Source organism: Periplaneta americana, chromosome 9, assembly GCF_040183065.1.
Source record: "Periplaneta americana isolate PAMFEO1 chromosome 9, P.americana_PAMFEO1_priV1, whole genome shotgun sequence".
Lineage (NCBI taxonomy): Eukaryota > Metazoa > Arthropoda > Insecta > Blattodea > Blattidae > Periplaneta > Periplaneta americana.
The window spans coordinates 155,970,736-155,991,345 of NC_091125.1; the positions used below are offsets into that span (position 1 = coordinate 155,970,736).

The 20,610-nt window shown below is 34.3% G+C and overlaps 3 protein-coding genes across 4 annotated transcripts in view; 2 read left to right on the forward strand and 1 right to left on the reverse strand.

The window, feature by feature from the left end:
* The window catches only part of LOC138706658 (intraflagellar transport protein 81 homolog), a 96,777-nt gene that overhangs the window by 40,631 nt on the left and 35,536 nt on the right, over window positions 1-20,610 (forward strand). The window lies entirely within an intron of this gene.
* Window positions 1,164-14,074, reverse strand: mRpL3 (mitochondrial ribosomal protein L3). The gene is made up of 8 exons (XM_069836205.1): window positions 13,941-14,074; window positions 13,570-13,660; window positions 12,966-13,211; window positions 9,829-9,963; window positions 8,596-8,756; window positions 7,072-7,261; window positions 4,421-4,527; window positions 1,164-1,344 (listed from the first exon to the last, which is right to left on the reverse strand). The coding sequence occupies exons 1-8, from the start codon at window positions 14,012-14,014 to the stop codon at window positions 1,215-1,217; spliced, it is 1,134 nt and encodes a 377-aa protein (XP_069692306.1). The 5' UTR covers window positions 14,015-14,074; the 3' UTR covers window positions 1,164-1,214.
* LOC138706657 (zinc finger protein 64-like) overlaps window positions 14,068-20,610 on the forward strand; it is a 41,527-nt gene continuing 34,984 nt past the window's right edge. For both annotated transcript variants that reach the window (XM_069836202.1, XM_069836203.1), the window contains exons 1-2: window positions 14,068-14,206; window positions 18,014-18,601. In XM_069836202.1, the coding sequence (XP_069692303.1) occupies window positions 14,167-14,206; window positions 18,014-18,601 (628 nt within the window). In that variant the 5' untranslated portion in view covers window positions 14,068-14,166. The remainder of the gene's footprint in view (window positions 14,207-18,013; window positions 18,602-20,610) is intronic.

Genomic DNA, 20,610 nt, shown 5'->3' on the forward strand with positions numbered 1-20,610 from the left:
TTAAAAATATTTAAATGTATCGTATTTTCATAAAATTAGCAAATTTAAACTGTTGTAGCTCCGAAACCCTTTCACCCAATGATCAAAATCATGGTTTATTTTGATGCTGAGAAATTAAAGTTTATATTTACATATAAACAGATTTTCTTACTTTTTATGGAAATGGAGAAATTTAGATTTTTCCTCATTAAGACACCTTTGGCCAGGAAAAAATATTTAAAAAATATATAGTTAGATTCCGCATTGAAAGTACAAATAAACACATATTTTTTACTGATGGTATGTTGATAAGAAAGTATTGAAAATATCAAATAAAGAAAATAAATAGTACACGCATGAAGTAACCAGCTGACTGTGAGACGGGAGCTAGCCAGAGACAAGCAAGGCCAGGAGACAAACACGTGATGTGTCGTCTAGCAGCACATGGCTGGGCTAGCTTTATCACAGGTTTTCATAAACACGGGAGTAAAATGACGCCCAACGCTCGCTTATCTTCATCTCTCGGCCAGTGCGTGCGGTATAAGTGCCGTTCAAGTCCAGGCGTGTGAAAATAAAATATTTAATACCCTCGAAACTTATTGCCGTACCACTAAGCAAACAATGCCGAATCCCTCTTAATAATGCAAGATTTTTTTCTTGATATCTTTTTACATTTTTACAAATGGCCAAAAAACCTAAAAGCAAGTAAAATGAGATTATCTGGCTCTCTGTATACAATAAAAATAAGGATTACTTCTTAACATAACCTACCAAATGTCAGCTTCAAAATAAGCTTTCGTTCAATGTTCTGCAGTAAATGGTTCCAGAGTTCTGAGCGCTGAAAGAGGCTTGTTTTTATAAAATACGCTAAATTTGTCGCTCAATAATACGAAAACCGTTTGACTTTCGATAGTATATTTTTGAAAATGCACTCCCCTCAGCACCTTGTATAAGGAGGGAAAAAATTAGAGTATAAAAAAATGCGAGGTTTTTTACTGATCGATTTCATATGGAATAGCCCCTATACAAACTGCTACAATTCTTGTATGTACTGCAATTGCTAACAATTTCCTGTGTTTCCTTCCAATACAAGTGGTGGTGGTGGTGGTGGTGGTGGTGGTGGTGGTGGTAATAGTGATGATGGGAATCTTTATATCTATGTGCAATAAGTTTAACAAAGAATGTATAAAGTAAGACATTTAATTATGATAAAATTCTACATGGCTATTACAGAATTATGCTTTCTCGTCATATGTTATGCTTGGAGCAGTGAATGGGTGCAAATCATCAGAATATATCTCTTCGGGCAATGCTTCCTCATCTTCAGGATAGAAGGTTGGGAAGTAAGGAGCTTCTGTTAACCTCCTGTAAAAACCAATTAGAATTACAATTTTACATTTGTATCATTTAACACATTGCCAGTAGGTAGATATTTCTATATTTTGCCACAGGGAATGACTGTGCATGACAGAAGCCTGCCCACATGGGAAAAATTATTCTGGGGCTGGTTATCAATCCTGGGACCTTTGGCCAATGCTCTGCCAGGAACATCACCCAACACTGTCTCAATTGTTGGAAAGGAAAAAAATTGAGATGGTTTCAGGTGAAGTTCCCGGGTAGCTCAGTCGGTAGAGTCCCAGGAACAATTTTTCCCTTGAAATTATTAACAGCTCAATGTTAAGGCGCGTCTCCACTATTAAACATTTAACAACAACATGTTAAATATAACGTGTTGAATTTAACATGTATATGGACATTTCAAGTCTCAATTGACTTAACATGTTAACTAAGTATGTTGAATTTAACGCTTTTAACATGTTGGCGTGTTTTCCAGTAGAAATGGAAAACATGTCAAGTCAATTCATTTGCTCGTGCAGCGTCGGTACAGTTCAGCAAAGTTCATACAGTTTCCTTAGCAACAACTATAAGTTCCGATTTCGTGGCGCGTATCTTGATCATTTTTATACTATCATTGGTCCTTGGTGTTGGCTGTAAGTTGTTCGAAATAATGGAGTGGACGAAAGAAAATACATTAGAATAAAATTAATGCACTGATGGAAAGGCCTTGTTTGTGGGATGTGTCTGCAAAAGAATACACGGGCAAAACTAAGAAGGCTGACTGTTTTAGAGAACTGGAATTATTTAACTGTTCTCGAGAATACAATAGAGAGTTTTAGCACTCTCATCGTATGCTAAACGTTAATGCTATGTTGACGTCAGTAATGGTCGTATTTGGTGATGTGTTAACGTTCGTAAAACTTCAGAAAGAATAATTATACAATATTACCCACTCCTTTAACATCTATCATGTCGTAGGTCCTATGATAATCGCGCTGTAATTTTTTAAATTGAGATGAAATGGCTGCTCTTAAATTGTGTATTTCTTTGATGTAACAGGAAGTATTTTTGCAGCACTATATTAAAATCGTGTTCTGACATTCTCAGCAAGTTTTTGAATCCAAATCGATACTGTATTCAACTTTAAGCTCGTTTAGAATGTATCCTGCATAGTGTCTTTTACTAAGATATTGCCGCATCCACATTCTCATTTTCTTCCTTCTCAAAGCCTTGTAACAAGCAATAGAGGCAATTACAAAAGTCATATCATCATCTGAGTCCATTCTCCAAGGTTTGAAAATAAAACACTATCTATATTAAAATCTCATAGACTGTTTATGGTGGACTACGCAAAGAAAGTCAAGTTTAACATGTTTAACAGTGTGGACAAAGTGTTAAATGAAATTAGCATTAACATGTTCAATCAACATGTTGGGATGTTAACAGTAAACAATTTAACATTTAACATGATGTTGTTAAATGTTTAATAATGGAGACGAGTCTTTACATTTATTTTTTCTAAATTATATTGTATTCTAATTATTAAGTATTGTTAAATAGATAAGCAGGTTCCCATCTGAATCTGGGTAGTAGGTTCGTTGTTCATTATTATCATTATTCATAAACATATTTAGATTTAGGACAATTAAAGTCTGTTCCCAGGGATCACAAGATGCTCCTGATCTTTCCAATGCTGACTGTCTTTCCAGATCCCAGCAGCACTTATTGTTAGTTAAAAAAAGAAGTAAGTATGGAATGCAATCTTTATTCATCTTGTGGACATGATAGCTCCAATTTTGATATTGTATCATATCATCACTATGTTCGGAATGTACAGACCCAGAAACAAAATTTGGGCCACCTGAATTTTCCAAGTTCCAATTATGATATACTGCGCATGCTCAGTATTTAGTTATTTCTTTGTCAGTCCAATTTATAGTCCGGGTCAGCTTACTTAATACCCTAAGGGTGAAACCTAATCATTTTTCCCCCATTACTACATAAGCTAGTGGATTATGGTGATTTTCTAGTTTGCAGGTTGAATTTTCTTTTGCCAATTTCGTTTCGAATTTCGGTACTGAGAAATACTACATCTGGTAATGATTTTATAACTGTTACGTTGGCAGCAGTGGCACAAGTTGTCAGTAGTTTAAATTTTGCAAATTCAAATTGTTCTAGATTTCTGAGCCCATTACTGGAAGCTAGTGAAATTTGAACATACTAATAATTAATTAATAGCAGTATTAATATTAATACATAATAGTTATTGTATGTGTTGTGGTTACAATTTCAAGATTAGAGTCAGGTAGGCTAAGTGTAAATAAATATAACATATTTCGTGTGATACATGCCCTTGAGTAATCGACAGAAATACCATTTCACATTGTAATTAATTTCTTTCGTGTTTAGACTTTTATTACAATAATGGAGTAAACATTCTAAAGCATACATTTCGAAGTGGCATTCGTTTTCGGAATTCATACTAATCATTTCACGTGATCAAACAAAATACATTTTTAGGTTAGGTCTCGTGATTCGTAAACTGTTTAACCAAAGCAATCAATTTCATGTTGTCAGACAAAATACATTTTAATATTAGATCATACACTAATCTACTAACTACTAACATAATGTGCGAGAGGTCCAGAAGAAAAATTTACTCTTTTACAAATTATTTTACCTTTTAGTAAACACCTCCACAACATAAAGATGAGATGTGATAAATAAGCAAGACATCGTTATTGTTAATACTAGGCTTATATTATTATTATTATTATTATTATTATTTATAATAGTACATGGCATTGTGATTTTATCCTCTTTTGTGATATCTAGTATTAGTTGGCAACACTGAAGTCACGGCCAAATTAGTCTTTTAGGAATTATTCTTATGTGATCCTCACTATACCATATTTACTTATGTAACTTCCCCCTTTCTCAAAATTTGTAGGCTATATTTTTTTCGGAATTTCATCTCCCTGGCATTATTTCTCCCTATTACATAAACAAAATTGTACACCATTTTTTCGGTATCACCAATCTCACCAATGCTAGATAACCTAGTTGATACATGACATTGTTAAATAAACAAAGAAATAATTACCTGAGTGGAAGTTTGGTGTCATAAACGTACACGAATGAATTTGTACCACCAGCAATTGCCTGTCCTAGCACCCACATCACATTGTACTTCGTGTTGATCCTCAGAATCTGAAAATAAAAATAAGAATTGACGTGAAAACCATTCACGTTTGTTACAACGATTTCTGAGAGATTTTCATTTTACTTATGAATATCTCACAACTATTGTGCTAAATCTCTACTCATAAAACCTGTGATATGTGCAATAAGGTTGCCAGGTATCCTATATATACAGGACATGTTCTTTATTTAATGGTATTGTCCTGTATACAGTATTAACTTTTTCAGGATGCCCGAAATGTCCTGTATTTTTCGTTTTTTAATAAATTACAGGAATTTTTCCAGTGGATAGTATTTAAAAAAAAAGTAGTTGATGAGATACAAACAAATCCTGAAGAATGGAAAAGCAAGTTACGCCATAAAAGATTGTATTATGCACTTCAACAAATCAAATTTGAGGAACAATTCTCAGAGACAAAGTAAACAACTCTGAGAATTGTTCCTCAAATTTGATTTGTTGAAGTGCATAATACAATCTTTTATGGCATAACTTGCTTTTCCATTCTTCAGGATTTGTTTGTATCTCATCAACTACTTTTTTTTTAAATGCTATCCACTGGAAAAATTCCTGTAATTTATTAAAAAACGAAAAATACAGGACATTTCGGGCATCCTGAGAAAGTTAATACTGGATACAGGACAATATCATTAAATAAATAACATCCCAAATGTAGTTCTCCATAAAGATATGCAGTATAGTAAAGCTCCAAAATGTAGTTCTCCATAAAGATATGCAGAATAGTAAAGCTCCCAAATGTAGTTCTCCATAAAGATATGCAGAATAGTAAAGCTCCCAAATGTAGTCCTCCATAAAGATATACAGAATAGTAAAGCTCCCAAATGTAGTTGTCCATAAAGATATGCAGTATAGTAAAGCTCCAAAATATAGTTCTCCATAAAGATATGCAGTATAGTAAAGCTCTCAAATGTAGTTCTCCATAAAGATATGCAGAATAGTAAAGCTCCAAAATGTAGTTCTCCATAAAGATATGCAGAATAGTAAAGCTCCAAAATGTAGTTCTCCATAAAGATATGCTGTATAGAAAGCTCCCAAATGTAGTTCTCCATAAAGATATGCTGTATAGTAAAGCTCCCAAATGTAGTTCTCCATAAAGATATGCAGTATAGTAAAGCTCCCAAACGTAGTTCTCCATAAAGATATGCAGTAAAGCTCCCAAATGTAGTTCTCTATAAAGATATGCAGTATAGTAAAGCTCCCAAATGTAATTTTCCATAAAGACATGCAGAATAGTAAAGCTCCCAAATGTAGTTCTCCATAAAGATATGCTGTATAGTAAAGCTCCCAAATGTAGTTCTCCATAAAGATATGCAGAATAGTAAAGCTCCCAAATGTAGTTCTCCATAAAGATATGCAGAATAGTAAAGCTCCCAAATGTAGTTCTCCATAAAGATATGCTGTATAGTAAAGCTCCCAAATGTAGTTCTCCATAAAGATATGCTGTATAGAAAGCTCCCAAATGTAGTTCTCCATAAAGATATGCAGAATAGTAAAGCTCCCAAATGTAGTTCTCCATAAAGATATGCTGTATAGTAAAGCTCCCAAATGTAGTTCTCCATAAAGATATGCAGTATGGTAAAGCTCCAAAATATAGTTCTCCATAAAGATATGCAGTATAGTAAAGCTCCCAAATGTAATTCTCCATAAAGATATGCTGTATAGTAAAGCTCCCAAATGTAGTTCTCCATAAAGATACGCAGTATAGTAAAGCTCCCAAATGTAGTTCTCCATAAAGATATGCAGTATGGTAAAGCTCCAAAATATAGTTCTCCATAAAGATATGCAGTATAGTAAAGCTCCCAAATGTAATTCTCCATAAAGATATGCTGTATAGTAAAGCTCCCAAATGTAGTTCTCCATAAAGATATGCAGAATAGTAAAGCTCCCAAATGTAGTTCTCCATAAAGATATGCTGTATAGTAAAGCTCCCAAATGTAGTTCTCCATAAAGATATGCTGTATAGTAAAGCTCCCAAATGTAATTCTCCATAAAGACATGCAGAATAGTAAAGCTCCCAAATGTAGTTCTCCATAAAGATATGCTGTATAGTAAAGCTCCCAAATGTAGTTCTCCATAAAGATATGCAGAATAGTAAAGCTCCCAAATGTAGTTCTCCATAAAGATATGCAGAATAGTAAAGCTCCCAAATGTAGTTCTCCATAAAGATATGCTGTATAGTAAAGCTCCCAAATGTAGTTCTCCATAAAGATATGCTGTATAGAAAGCTCCCAAATGTAGTTCTCCATAAAGATATGCAGAATAGTAAAGCTCCCAAATGTAGTTCTCCATAAAGATATGCAGAATAGTAAAGCTCCCAAATGTAGTTCTCCATAAAGATATGCTGTATAGTAAAGCTCCCAAATGTAGTTCTCCATAAAGATATGAAGAATAGTAAAGCTCCCAAATGTAGTTTTCCATAAAGATATGCTGTATAGTAAAGCTCCCAAATGTAGTTCTCCATAAAGATATGCAGAACAGTAAAGCTCCCAAATGTAGTTCTCCATAAAGATATGCACCTAATGGAAAAAACAAACCTTGACTCCTTTGAGAATTCTGTGACGATTTCCCATGTGACCTGGCATTTTTTGTCCTTTCCACACACGCGCTTTTTCACCACCACTGCCAATATTGCCAGGCCTGCGATGGGTTTTCGTAACACCATGAGAAGCAGGGCCTCCTTTAAATCCCCAACGTGTCACTACACCTTGGAAACCACGATAAATTCTGCAAACAAACGAGTGATAAAACATGTAGAATTACAATGACAAAGTAGTTGTGTACAGAACAGAGGAGTGGATATTAGGAAAAGAGATATAATTGGTCAGTTTAGCAACCATGATCGACAGTTGACACATGTCGAATGTTTAATGATTTGTCGAAGAGCTTAACTTCATTTCATCAACTTCTTAATCTCTGAAAATTCGTGAAATTTGAAGATGGGATTTTGGTCCATCAACTGAGGCAGCTATAATAAAATCAATGAATTATTATGCAGCTGTCTCATCTTGAATACAATATATTTGATGAAAGTGAAGAGTGTTTTTCTGACCTTATCTGCATGAATGATAAACCTACATTGCAAAATTATCTGTCATAAGAAGTTGTGAAAAATCGTGGACAAAATTCAGTAAAAAGTATCCCAGCCACACATGGGTCATGTACTAGTTCATAGCAAATGCTATTGACTTTTTACGATTTTTAAGGAAAAGGTTCATTTTACATTGTTTTATGAGATTACTTCTTACTGTGTAAATTCTTCGTATTTCGTTCTCTTTTCATCAATCCCTTTATTTTAAATGACGTGTCCAATCAAATTCAACACACACCTAATTAAATGTTTAATTATACCATTTTTTTTCTCTATATATTCTTTTTCAGTATTTCCTATCATATTTATTTTCACGTTGAATTACTATTAATAATAAAGCACTTTATTTCCACAAATTTGTATATATGATATGCAGACGATCTTTAGTATATAATTATATCTCTTCTTCTATACCCATATATATTATTTTGCAATATTTTCTAACATGTACATTTCCAAAGTTACATTACTACCAAAAATCAGGCCTTTATTTCCAACAATTATGTCTGATATGCAGATGATCCTCAGTATGATATAATTACATCTCTTCATCTTTATGTAGTCAGTTGCACTCTTAATAAAAATCAAGCATTTTATTTCCAACAACTGTGTTTGATAGGCTGACGATCCTTAGTATAACTGACCAATCAAGATAATTTTATATCGTAACTTTTGCTTCCACTAAAGATGCTCGACCTTTTTAAATACTCTAAAAAACAAGAACTAAAGGATCGTCAAACTAATGGTCATAAATTATTTGTTGATCAGTGCTAATAACAGTTTTAATTTTAACGAGACATTAGAAAATTAACTAGGCCTATTATGAACGTAATGATTCTCAAGCAAATCTGACAAATGTTGGTGAGACCAACCAAATATGTCTTTCAGAAATTCAGAGATAAAACATAGGATTGTAGGCTACATGTTATTAAATTCCAGTAATGTATTAAATTTTTCACCACATACTTACGTTACACCTCTCACATCTACATAATCTCCAACTTTGAAATGAGAGACATAAAGAGGCGTCCCAGGTTGTATTGCAGCTTCAGGGTTTATTAGAAATCTACATAACTTCTTCTTTGGCATCACTCCAGAATCTTTGAAAAGACCGCAGTATTCCTTTGTGAACTGAAAATAAGCATCAAGAGAACATTAAGTTAAGAGCTCAAAGGATATACAATTCTGTACTTATTACAATTAATGTATTCTATTCTTTTTGGTAAGTAGTGAAAGTAGTTGTGTTGTTTTCTAATGCCAGGCGTTTGACAATAAAAGTCATTTGACCTCTTGCACTCCAATATTTTTTAAAGATATCATGGTCAGCCACTGAAGCACAGATTTTGATGTGTTCCGAATCCAATTCTTGATCTGAGTTGCACAATGGGCAGTTAGGGGACTGATATATTCCAATTCTATGCAGATAAGTAGCGAAAGTAAACCCAACTGTTTTATTTAAGGTATTCTTAACCCTTTAAAAACAATTTGGTCAAAATAATAGGTTTTGAGATTTTGGTATTTCTCTGAAACCTTTCTTCTTCCTAAGAAGTAATACTTATAGAGGATAAGAAAAGAGTCTGAAGTCTGCAAATATATGGTTTTCATATTATTTTATTTATTACAAAGGCTTATAAGCTATGAAAGCTTCTGGCTGTTGAGTTTACAATATAATAACATTGTACCCTGTCCAGACAAACAGTTCTCCAGTTGTCGTAAATTTCTAAAAATGTTAGATCCTCCTTCAGATTGTTCAAATATTTAAGCCTAGGTCTTTCCAGTGGTCTTTTCACTAAAGAAGTTTTTGTGAATAACCCTTTTTACTCTTTTTTTCTTCTGGTTTTCATTTGCCTTATTATAATTTCTCCTATTCTTAATATCTGAGTGAATTTGAAGACAAATAATGCAATTACGATTCTCTATTTAATGTCTTTTTTAAGTAGGCGTTTTTCTGATATGATGTAAAACTGTTTATCCAATGACTATTATGTTTACTACAAATCATACAGGATACTTCTGGGATCTAGTAAGAAGCAGTCAGTTAATTGACTAAACTACTACAGAAGTTTGAAAATTAAAATTTGTATCTAGCCCTAATGCATAATATACTGGTATGGAAGATAATAGAGGTTAAATACAGGAAATAAGACATGGCTGTAGAAAACAGCAATCCTGGTGGAGAAAGAGAGCTGAGAGCTGCACTTACTTCTTGTGGATCGGCACTTTCAGCACCAACTAACAGACATCCAAAGTTCTGCTTGTTTGCAGGGCACTTTACTGATGATCGTGGAGGATTAAACTCTTCTGGTGGGATGTAACGGATCACATGGTTGTCTACAACCTGTAACATATTGTTCAATTTATTTATTTTTCACATTTATATTCTACAGGTTGTGGGCAGAAATTTTTGTATATTCATCATTTTTCATCCATTATTATGCACAGTAATTTAATTTTAAATGTTAGACTTTTCCCTGAATAACTTTATGATATCTTTACTGTGTTAACTTTTGCAAATACCTGCTGACTAGTTTCGAAGTGGTATCCTTCATAGTGAAGATCCCATACTCTCTTCTGGTTTCCTGTTGTGGTGAGGTGTGTTCATGATTGTGTCGAAAAGAGTGTCTGTTTTGTTGGATATAGGAAACCAACCAGCCACCGCAATTTTCAGAATTTTATTTATTACTAGGCCTTGTACATGCCTACAAGATTTTGAAGGTTTAATTTATTTAGAAAAGAGAACATAAGACATTTTGTTTGGAGATTGTAATAAAGTTGCAATCTATAGAACTAAAGTTGGCTTTATTTGACATATAAATCTAGCTACCTGGTTACATAAACAAATACCTTGGATACATAAACAAAACAAAACAGAAGAATCGATCATTATGGATATGGTCGATTTAACTATAAAACTCATTACATTCTCAGTACTGAATATAGTCCAGTCACAGTATAAAGAAGATACAGTAAGGTCAACTAGCCCATTTCGTGGGAACAAATTCTGAGTGCGCATATCATGAAACCGGGTGTATTGTCTAGAACCTCCACCAGATGGTTCTCCATCTACGACAGGCTGGCATAATTTAATATTAACTGAGAAGATTTATTACTCATCTTTTAACAATATGAAAGACATGAGGCAAAGGAATGGCAACATAATCATAATAATAATTACTTCTGTATGTAAACATCATGAAAATATTCACTAATTGACGCTAATTTTAAAGTCACTGGTAGATGCTTATGTTGATAACGTAATATTGAATCATTAGCTACATAGATCATGACATTCGTTTCGATGAAGTTACGTCAACAATGGATATAATAAAATTTTGTTGACTAGCTAATAACATTATACTAGTGATGGATATTATTTCATACCAGTAACGTTATACTTAGGACTACATGATTATTCCTATTATTGACAGTAATATTTTGTACATTGATATTGATTTTGGTTTCCAAATTGGAATTAACATACACATTAAAATTTCTAACTGTATCGGTTGAATAGAATGTCTCTAAATAAGTGAAAGAAAACATAACCTCGGCTGCATCCGATTACATTGGTGTACAGCTAGCTCTTGGCTCTAGCTATGAAAGAGCAATTGAAAAGGTACAAAAATTCATATGAGCAATGACCCTTGCCCGTGTAGTAACATGCCGTAGTTTGAACTCCGTGAATGCATTATTTCGTGGGTTCGAGGCTTGTATAGAGATAAGTAATTAGTATACGTATGGAGTTAAAAAATGTCAAAATTTACATACATAATGATTTTTTCCCACAGTAATAAGCCAATTTTGCAAGGGAATTATTTTCTGAGTTCGACCATTACACAATTATAAGACGTAATTAGGGTTTGGTGTAGGCTCTTGTGTCTAGCAATGGAGTTAAGAATTTGTATTATTGACTACAAAAAATCCTTTACGAGAATGGAAGAAGGTAAGAATTTGTTAATTCAAATGTGTTGTTACTGCAATATATATTTTTTTAGGAAAATGGAAGAAGGTAAGAATATTGTAATTTAAACGTAGCCTATTACAGCAAAGGAAAAGTGAAAGAAGTTACCGGGATTTAACTGTTGCCAGTTAAGCATTGTCCACCAAGTGCAGCACTCCATAATGATTTAAGGATTACGTACGTACTTATGTGATAAAAGTTGCAGTAGATGATTATTAGGCCCTCTTTGTACACCTAGGTAGTTAGGCCTACAATTAGTAGCCTACATCATATATATATATATAGAGTGAACACACATTTTTAATTATAACAGGTTACCTCGAATTCTTGTTTATTTATTAAATGTTTCCCTGATATATGTATTTTACAACATATTGTGATTCAAGGCGAAATGCAATGGATATGAAGAAACAGAATAAAACGGTAAGCACTTCGCTAATAGTATCTTTTATTTCAATCATGAACACTGCAATTTTATATGTATTTTGAAAAGAAAAAATGAATTTTCATTAGATCTATATAATAAGACACAAATATCACTACAGAACAAAGGAATACTTACAACAGTTAATACAAAGTTCCATCTGAAGGTTTAGCATGTCTGAACAGCTGATCACTAAAATCAGCTGTTAGCTCTGCCGATACTAGCGACATGGTTGGATTCATTGAGAATTAGACCTCCCTGAGCTTGATTTTAGTACCAACAACATCAAAGGTGCCGACAAGAGTTGTCTCTACTGTATCTTCTTTATACTGTGGTCCAGTAAGTAACTCGGGGGTTTCACTACTCTGCCAGAATGAGATACCAGTATATTGTTCTCGTTTGACTTAGTCTCGCCATTTCTTCCATAAGACTCATTCAAATTGGAATCACTCCTTTCTGTTATTCTTGGGCTTTGTGAATGTTTAGAAATAGCTTTATTCTGTTTGTCATCATTTTCGAAGTCTTCCATTTGAATTCCATCCCACTCCTCAAAAATAGGCATCTGTTCTTTCGGAGCAAGTTGTCGATTCGATACAGTCATCTCTCTTCCGTTAGATGTTCTTTCTTCTTCTCCTTTTACTTATTAAATTCGTTGAAGTACATATCTTAATAGAATTTAATTAGTAAAATATTTGTTTTATATATGTCGAATAAATTGTAATAAGTAAAGTTGCAATCTATAGAACCAAAGTTGGCTTTATTCGACATATAAATCTAGCTACCTGGTTATATAAACAAATACCTTGGATACATAAACAAAACAAAACAGAAGAATCGATCATTATGGATATGGTCGATTTAACTATAAAATTCATTACAGAGACAACCCACAGCACTGAAAAAGTCTTTGAATGATGATCATGATGATTATGATTGATTACTGTATTAAACTTACTTGCAGTAAAGTTGTGAGGGCTTTGGTACCATCTTTAAGCCACATGGGGTAGATGCCTAATTTGCGAGCAATTACACCAGACCGCCTACATCCAGGAAACCAAGTACCTCGTTCCATGGGCTCGACCTTGAGTGGGCTGTGTTGATACGTATTGATACCCTCGATTACAGTAGGCAGTCCATACTTATCGTGAACAACATCTTTGATGAATAACTTATTTTCTGGAGTCAACTGTTCATCGTATTTCTGAAATAAAGTACACAAGTCTAACCACCATGTATGAACACTTCGTTTATAAAACTAAGAAATTCATTCTCTAACGTGCACTAATTGAGAAGTGAACCAGGCAAATATAAAAGAATTTACTAAGTTTTAATGGTTATATTTTCAACAAAAAAATCACTAAAATACAGATTAAGAGTACTTATTCTTTCTTCGTAGATGCAAGAAGTATTTTCTTTTGCAACATCTGATTCCATATTTTTATTCCATGCGTTTTTGTTACAATAGGGCTGCAGGAACAGCCAAGTTAAGAAGGGAATTTAATTAGGTCTGACGGTTTGTAACGTTTATAACAACATGTCATAACATAAAACATACTTACTATTCTTTCTTTTCTCACAAACCATATTGGATTCCTAAGTCTGGGATGGTTTAAATGTTTCGCTCTTTCTTGTTGGAAAAGACAGCAGAAACTAAGAAAATAATATCATTCATTCTATTAATTTCTCACTATTATACCCACGAACTATTGTACCTACTACATACATCTCAAATCTTTATGTACAGTTCTAATAAACACCATGCAGTCACATATTTGAATGGGCAAAATAATACATTTTTACAGGACATTTTCCTGTTGCATTTTAGAGGTTAGATTCCTGACTAATGGCTTGATTTTAAATCTGACATGCTGATATACATTATTCAATATCACTGGAAATACTTATTCGGGAAGGAATATGATTATGTTACCTGTCCGTTAATATATTAGACGTTTTGCGAAAAGACTGAAAATTTACAACTATACCACTCCTTAACCCAGCCATCTTGGATATTACTGCCTCCTGTTGTGTTCGGCGCGTGTGCGTGTGTTTTATGTTGACATCCCAGCTGGCCCTAATCTGTTTCAATGGTGACGAAGTAGGCGTATATTCGCAAATTTCGATGTATTATAATAAGTGCACTATAAAGGAAGAATATGAACATACCAATCACTACAGTGGGATCACAAGTATATGGTAAAACAATATATTAATTAAAAATCCATGTAATTTGGACCAGAATGCAATACGCATTTAGATATCTCTTTAATGTGCTTGCTTGGGGGCCCGCCCCATGTTATGGTTGTTATGAAACAGCATGACGTGTGGAAGGTCGTGCTGTTTCAAACACTTGTCAAGTTAAACATTTTTTGCCTTAGTTAATAGATGAACTCACAGATATACCATTTATATGAAAATTATGTATTTTTGTACTTGCATAGATCATGTTGGTAATTCTTTGTTGTATACGTTCTCTAACAAAGGAATAAAGGTTGCGGAGGTGAATGACTGTCCATATTTAACCTTACTTGTAATTAATAGCAATAATTGGATACACGTATATTTGTTTTACGGTTTAGATATGCACTTTAGTTTTCTCTCAGACAATAAGGATTTTCAGTCTTTTATCTTGAAATATTAATTTTATTTCTCTGTCAGTGTAAATGCTATTAATTTTATTTCTCTGTCAGTGTAACTGCTATTCATTATGGTAACAAAGTAATTCCTTGCTCTGAGTTTCATTTCGAAAGTATTGTTTAAAATGAAAAAGAGAAATAGAATTGTACTTGTACTATAGTTAGTACTTTGCGGCCCGATAATGCTAACATACACGAAATTAAAAATAGATAATAATAAAAAATTGAAGAGAGGAACTCTACATGTAAGGGACTTAATGCACTTTGTGAGGTCATAATGATGCTTCAAAAGTTATTAATAACGGGTAATTTGGAAATATAAGGAAACGTAATATGAACGCCCCGGAATTTAGTCTGATAACAAATACATGTTATTCAATACTAGGCCTATTAATATTTATAAGTCTTTGTAAAGACCGAAAATCCAAGTCGTCTCCCATACACAAATTCCAGAGATTTTAATTACACTAACCTCGAGTTTTGGTTTACATATCGTAATTTTTCCAATTTCTGTATTATGGTCTATATCCACATTTACAATAAAAATGTTGCTAGCAATGTAGTAGACATATGTTGTATTAAAAAAAACATTTATTTGTTTCCAATAAAACAATTTAAAATGAGACAATACTTCTAAAAACGGGTAGCCGAAAGGTATCCCCCTGTATAGGCTTACACCATGAAGGTCCTTGGGGGGCATGGAGGTAGAACCTCTTGCTTACTCGACCCCAGCACTAGAATGAGGTGGTGTGGTGGACGCCTGTCTCCGACTGCTTTTATCTCCAGGAAAGATCTAATACTCAATTTGGTAGGAGGTTGAGTGAACCTCGGGAATGGTTCTAAAAGTTTTGGTAATCAGAAAATTCCATCACTGTACGGGATTGAACCCAGAACCTTCCAGTTTGTAGTCAGTTATTTCACCAACTGAGCTACCTGTCTGCTCAATACCTACTTATAAATTCTTCTAAATTAAGAATAATTTTCCCCTGCTTATTTCATATTATTTGTTTAAAATGATGTTCTGTAATGTAGCTATACAGTCCTTTGTGTAGTCCACCTCTGTGGAGTAACGGTTAGCATGCCTGACTCTGAAACGAGCGGATCTGGGTTCAAATCCTGATTAGGACAAGTTATCTGGTTGGTTTTTTCCGAAGTTTTTCCTTAAGCAATTGAAGCAAAATTGCTGGTTAACTTTCGGCATTGGATCTCGGACTCATTTCGCCATCATTAATTCACATATGACTCGGTTAAGGGAGAAGTTTTATATGATAATCTTATTGAATTTGGTATTCCCAAGAAACTAGTTCGATTAATTAAAATGTGTCTCAGTGAAACGTACAGCAGAGTCCGTATGGGTCAGTTTCTGTCAGATGCGTTTCAAATTCACTGTGGGCTAAAGCAAGGAGATGCACTGTCACCACAGTCTAGTATATACAGTTACAAAGCTCAGTACATAGTAAATATGCATCCATAGATTAGTTGCTAACCACTAGGATCGCTAATAACTTATCGCCTCATTACAGGCAATGCGAAATAGTACCGGCACAGTCTATTATTCCTAGTACCTTCATAAACTCAAGCTTCGTGACTGTATATACTAGACTGTGACAACACTATGAGCCACAGCCGAATGTTAATATTATTAGTAGTTAGGCCAAGAATCAATGTAACTTGTGTGACCACGTCCATTGACGTCACTTCCCCCCTGCTACAGCTATGAGCACGCTGAAGTTGCTTATAGAATTAGCTGTGCAGCTTGACCTCTCTCAGTAATATCTCGGCGTCGAGAGCAGGTACAGACCTATAAGACCACTGTTTGATTTGTAATCACGAGTTCTGCAATATTAAAGTGATAATAGACACGTACAATACACTTTGAGTGAACCATAGTGAAAAAATTTGTTGCGAGTTGGGATTAATTTCTGAATGTTACTTCATATAGAATTGCCATATTGTACGGGACATCCCATATTTGAGACTGTAAAGGTTGTCCCTTATTGATCCCTTATGAGACGTCCAAAATCCCGTATTTACGAATTAGAATAAAAAGAATGGTCATTTTTCGTAAGTTTCTTTTAATATTCCATATCTTCACCGTAATATGTATATCATATCATACAATATAATAATAATAATAATAATAATAATAATAATGGTTTATATATATATATATATATATATATATATATATATATATATATATATATGTTAAATTATCGCATTGCAGATAAGATAAAAAAAGTCAAGTGACAAATAATGCATATGGAGTTGTTTCAGTATGCTTCTACTTTGTCAGTTACGACAAATAGGCCTAAGTGGAAGGAAGAAAAGAATAGATGTTCCACACAGATCTCACGGAAGTTGAGGTCCAAGTTAACTTGAATTTTTATCATAGTTATCATTAATGTTTTGAAGCAATTAAAATAGATTAAACTTTGGTAGTTAATAATAAAAAAAAAAGAAACAAAATATCAATAATCATATTTTTATAGGCCTACTATACAGTAATACAGTAAGTCTAAATTCAGTTTATAACAATATAAGATTTTCACTAGAAATCAGTAATTTTATTGGAAAATGTAATAGCACAGAACCATTCCAATTGTTTTTAATCTAAATTCCAAGTAATAAAATTACAATAAAGTAAGCTCCTCCTAACTGAGGTGTATCCCTGACATATACATTAGGTCAGAATTTTTTTAGAATTATGGAAGGGAAGAAGATGCTTTTGGGTGGGTACTACTGCTTGGGGTAAGGAATGATGATGCACAGTACATGGCTTATCTCATCCATATGTCAACCTCGCCTTCTTGCAGTAATCTCTGTTCTTATTAACAAAATGTTATATATTTATATTGTTTTTCCTCTCCTGTGCCATGGCACCGTGGTCTAAGGCATCCTGCCTAGGACTCGCGTTACGGAATGCGTGCTGGTTCGAATCCTCATGGGGGAAGAAATTTTCTCATGAAATTTCGACTAGTGTATGGGACTGGTGCCCACCCAGAAGCACTTGGGGAGCTACGATAGGTAGCAAAATCTGGTTGCGAAAGCCAGTTGTAATGGCTGGAGGGGGGGTTATCGTGCTAACCACACGTTACCTCCACTCTGGTTGGATGATCGTCCACCTCTGCTTCGGCATGTGGGCGTGAGATCAGCTGGTCGGTCTGAGCCCAACACGGGCTGTAGCACCACGGATTATTATTTTATATTTTTTTTGCTAAGATTGAATAATTAAACTAATTTACGTTGAAATAAATAATTGTAGGTACATAATAATTTAATTATGTATATAAATATACATAATTCGTTCTTAAATAGTTAAGTACAGGTGATTAAAAAATTGAATTCTGTTTTATTTTCATGTCAGTACAATTTCCAACTGCTTCAACATCCCAGTTTCAAAATATATCACAAGCAAACCAAGAAGATGTTCATATATGTGGAGCTTGCAAGCAAAATTTCTCTGACATCAACCTATTTGTGGAACATAAGCGATCAGGCTGCATTCGAAATGATCAGAAACCTCCAGTCACAACGTCCACCTTGTTGGGACAGCCAGCTCTGGGTTACTTGAGTACAACCTCATCCCCTGGTACTGAGGACTCCACATCTCCTCTGGGTCCGCCAATATTCCGAGTCATCGTAGATGGATCAAACTTGTCAATGCCTCCTGCAGCAACAGGAGGAGGCTCTAGGCAAGGCCTGCCATGCAGAGAGAATGGAGATTCCCAAATCCTGCGATCTCGGTTGCTTGGTATCCAGAGTGATCAGCAGGTGCCGGTAGAACAGCAGAACATCAGCAACAATCCAGGAGGGATGCAGACTATTGTCATGCACCAGCAGTCGAGAAGAGAGTTCCAGATAGACGAGGAAGCTGTGGCAACCATTCTTGCCAACCAGCTAGCAAATGAAGACGTTGCATCAACTCATACAAATATGTCTCCTTCAAGATCAGGTCTGAAAATGATGGAATTTATTCTATATTATTATATTTTCTAATATAGCAATGTATATGGAGGAGTAGTAAATATTTTAGAGAATGGCAGTGTGGATTATTCTGAGTAAAATATTCATATAGGCCCTAAACATGTGTCCAACTTTCAGTGGATGTGGAGATACAACTGTTGGAATGTTAATACAACAAAGAAAGACATAAATGACTTAATGATTACATTTATTGGTTATTTATATGGTATCAATACATTTCAGCAGTTCAGTACATCTTTCTGCTATGTTGACAATGTTCAGTACGTATTGCTGTTCTGAGGTCATCTTGTCATTATTGTATGACATAGGCCCAGTTTCTTCAACCTTTGTTAAAATGCACATAACATAGCGTTAATTAACTGTAAGTTAAAAGTATGAATTGCTGTTAAAAATATTGCGTTTCTTCAACTTTACATTTCACATTTTAACATTCTGTTTGTTAACTTTCTGTTAGGATCAGAGATTCTATAGTTTAACCATAATCTATAACCAAGTATAGGCTCACTTCTGTTTTCTGAACTCTGACAATTGCGATTCTCGCTTGTTTCCGTTGTTTGATTCAGAGAGGATAGAAGTCTTTCTATTCTCTCAGGTTTGATTTCTGCTTCTTTCCTCGTCTGTATCACAATAGCGTGGAGCGGCGTATTGGTGTTGCTGTTATGAAATGGAAAACTCTGGAACAAAAAGAAATCGTGGGACTAATTTCTCTTCATTCGAAAGAAATCTTCTGCTGGAAACAATTTCGCAGTATAAACCAATTAATGAGAATAACCAAAAAAACGGATCTACATTGAAAGTGAAAAGTGAGGCTTGGCAGAAAATAGTCTATACCTTTGTATGAACTTCTGGTCTGTCAAATCACAGAAATCATCCCCTCTGTTTATGTAATCCAGATATATAAGTTCAGCATCTAACGCACCAACCATATTGGATACTTCTATGCTAACAGAGAGTTAAATGACTTAACTGCATGAAATTGGGCAGTTAAATTAGGTTTTAACAGCCTGTTAGTACTAATAGTAGTTGAAGAAATGCTTCAACTGTTAAGTTTACAGTTAAAATGAAATATCACACTGTTATAATTTAATAAAGGTTGAAGAAACCGAGCCTATAATGTATTCATAATATGAGCGACTAATTCGTCCCTAGTATTTAATTTGTTTTTCCGATTTATTTACACCCAGAGACAAAAATCGACAGGATTAAGGTATGGGGACCTTGCTGGCCAATGCACATGACCACTGTGACTGATCCATTGTTCGGAAAATGTTAGATTTACGTGATGTGTCACCTGACGGCTAAAATGTACAGGAGCTCCATCATGCTGGAGGAACATGCCAAGGGAACTGAAAATAACTGTTTCTCTACAACCATTATGAAGACTGCTGCCCTCAAACAATCTGAGAGGAGCAACACATACTATTCCTATGTATGTCATCAATAGTGCTTAGTCATTGCTGTTCCTTCACATTATTTACTATATAAGGCTTGTTACAAGTAATATTCAAACAGCTGTATCTACACATCCGTTGGAAATTGGATACATGTTTATAAGGAACTTTTTAAGCAGAATAGTCCATACTACTAATCTCTAAAATATTTACTATTCCTCCTGAATCATCCTGTATGCAAGTATGTTCAGTGTGAACAATTCTAGCTTTTGAACGAGGTACAGCAGTGACGTAGAATATCTTTTAAGCATGTGCGTATATGTGATTCTGAGATTCTACGTCACTGTTGCAACTCGTATAAAGGCTAGAAATAACCGCTCTAAACATGCCTGCTGTAACTTATAAGTTACATCCCTTTTTAATATAGATAGCATGACGAATGCCAGGAAGTTATTGTTTAGTCAGCAGTCCAAAGACAGGTCTGAAGCTCATAATCAACACAATAAGGCATCACTCATAAGCAGACATCGGATTCTAGGGCAAATGCCTATTTTGTTTCTTTAGGAGAAAAGTAAAAATAATTATT

Coding starts and splice junctions, on each gene's coding strand:
- mRpL3 (XM_069836205.1), bottom strand. CDS start 14,014: ATGGCTGGGTTAAGGAGTGGTATAGTTGTAAATTTTCAGTCTTTTCGC. Junction 9,964..12,965: donor CCCTCACAACTTTACTGCAA/GTAAGTTTAATA, acceptor AATATGTTACAG/GTTGTAGACAACCATGTGAT. Junction 4,528..7,071: donor GAATTCTCAAAGGAGTCAAG/GTTTGTTTTTTC, acceptor TTTTATTTTCAG/ATTCTGAGGATCAACACGAA.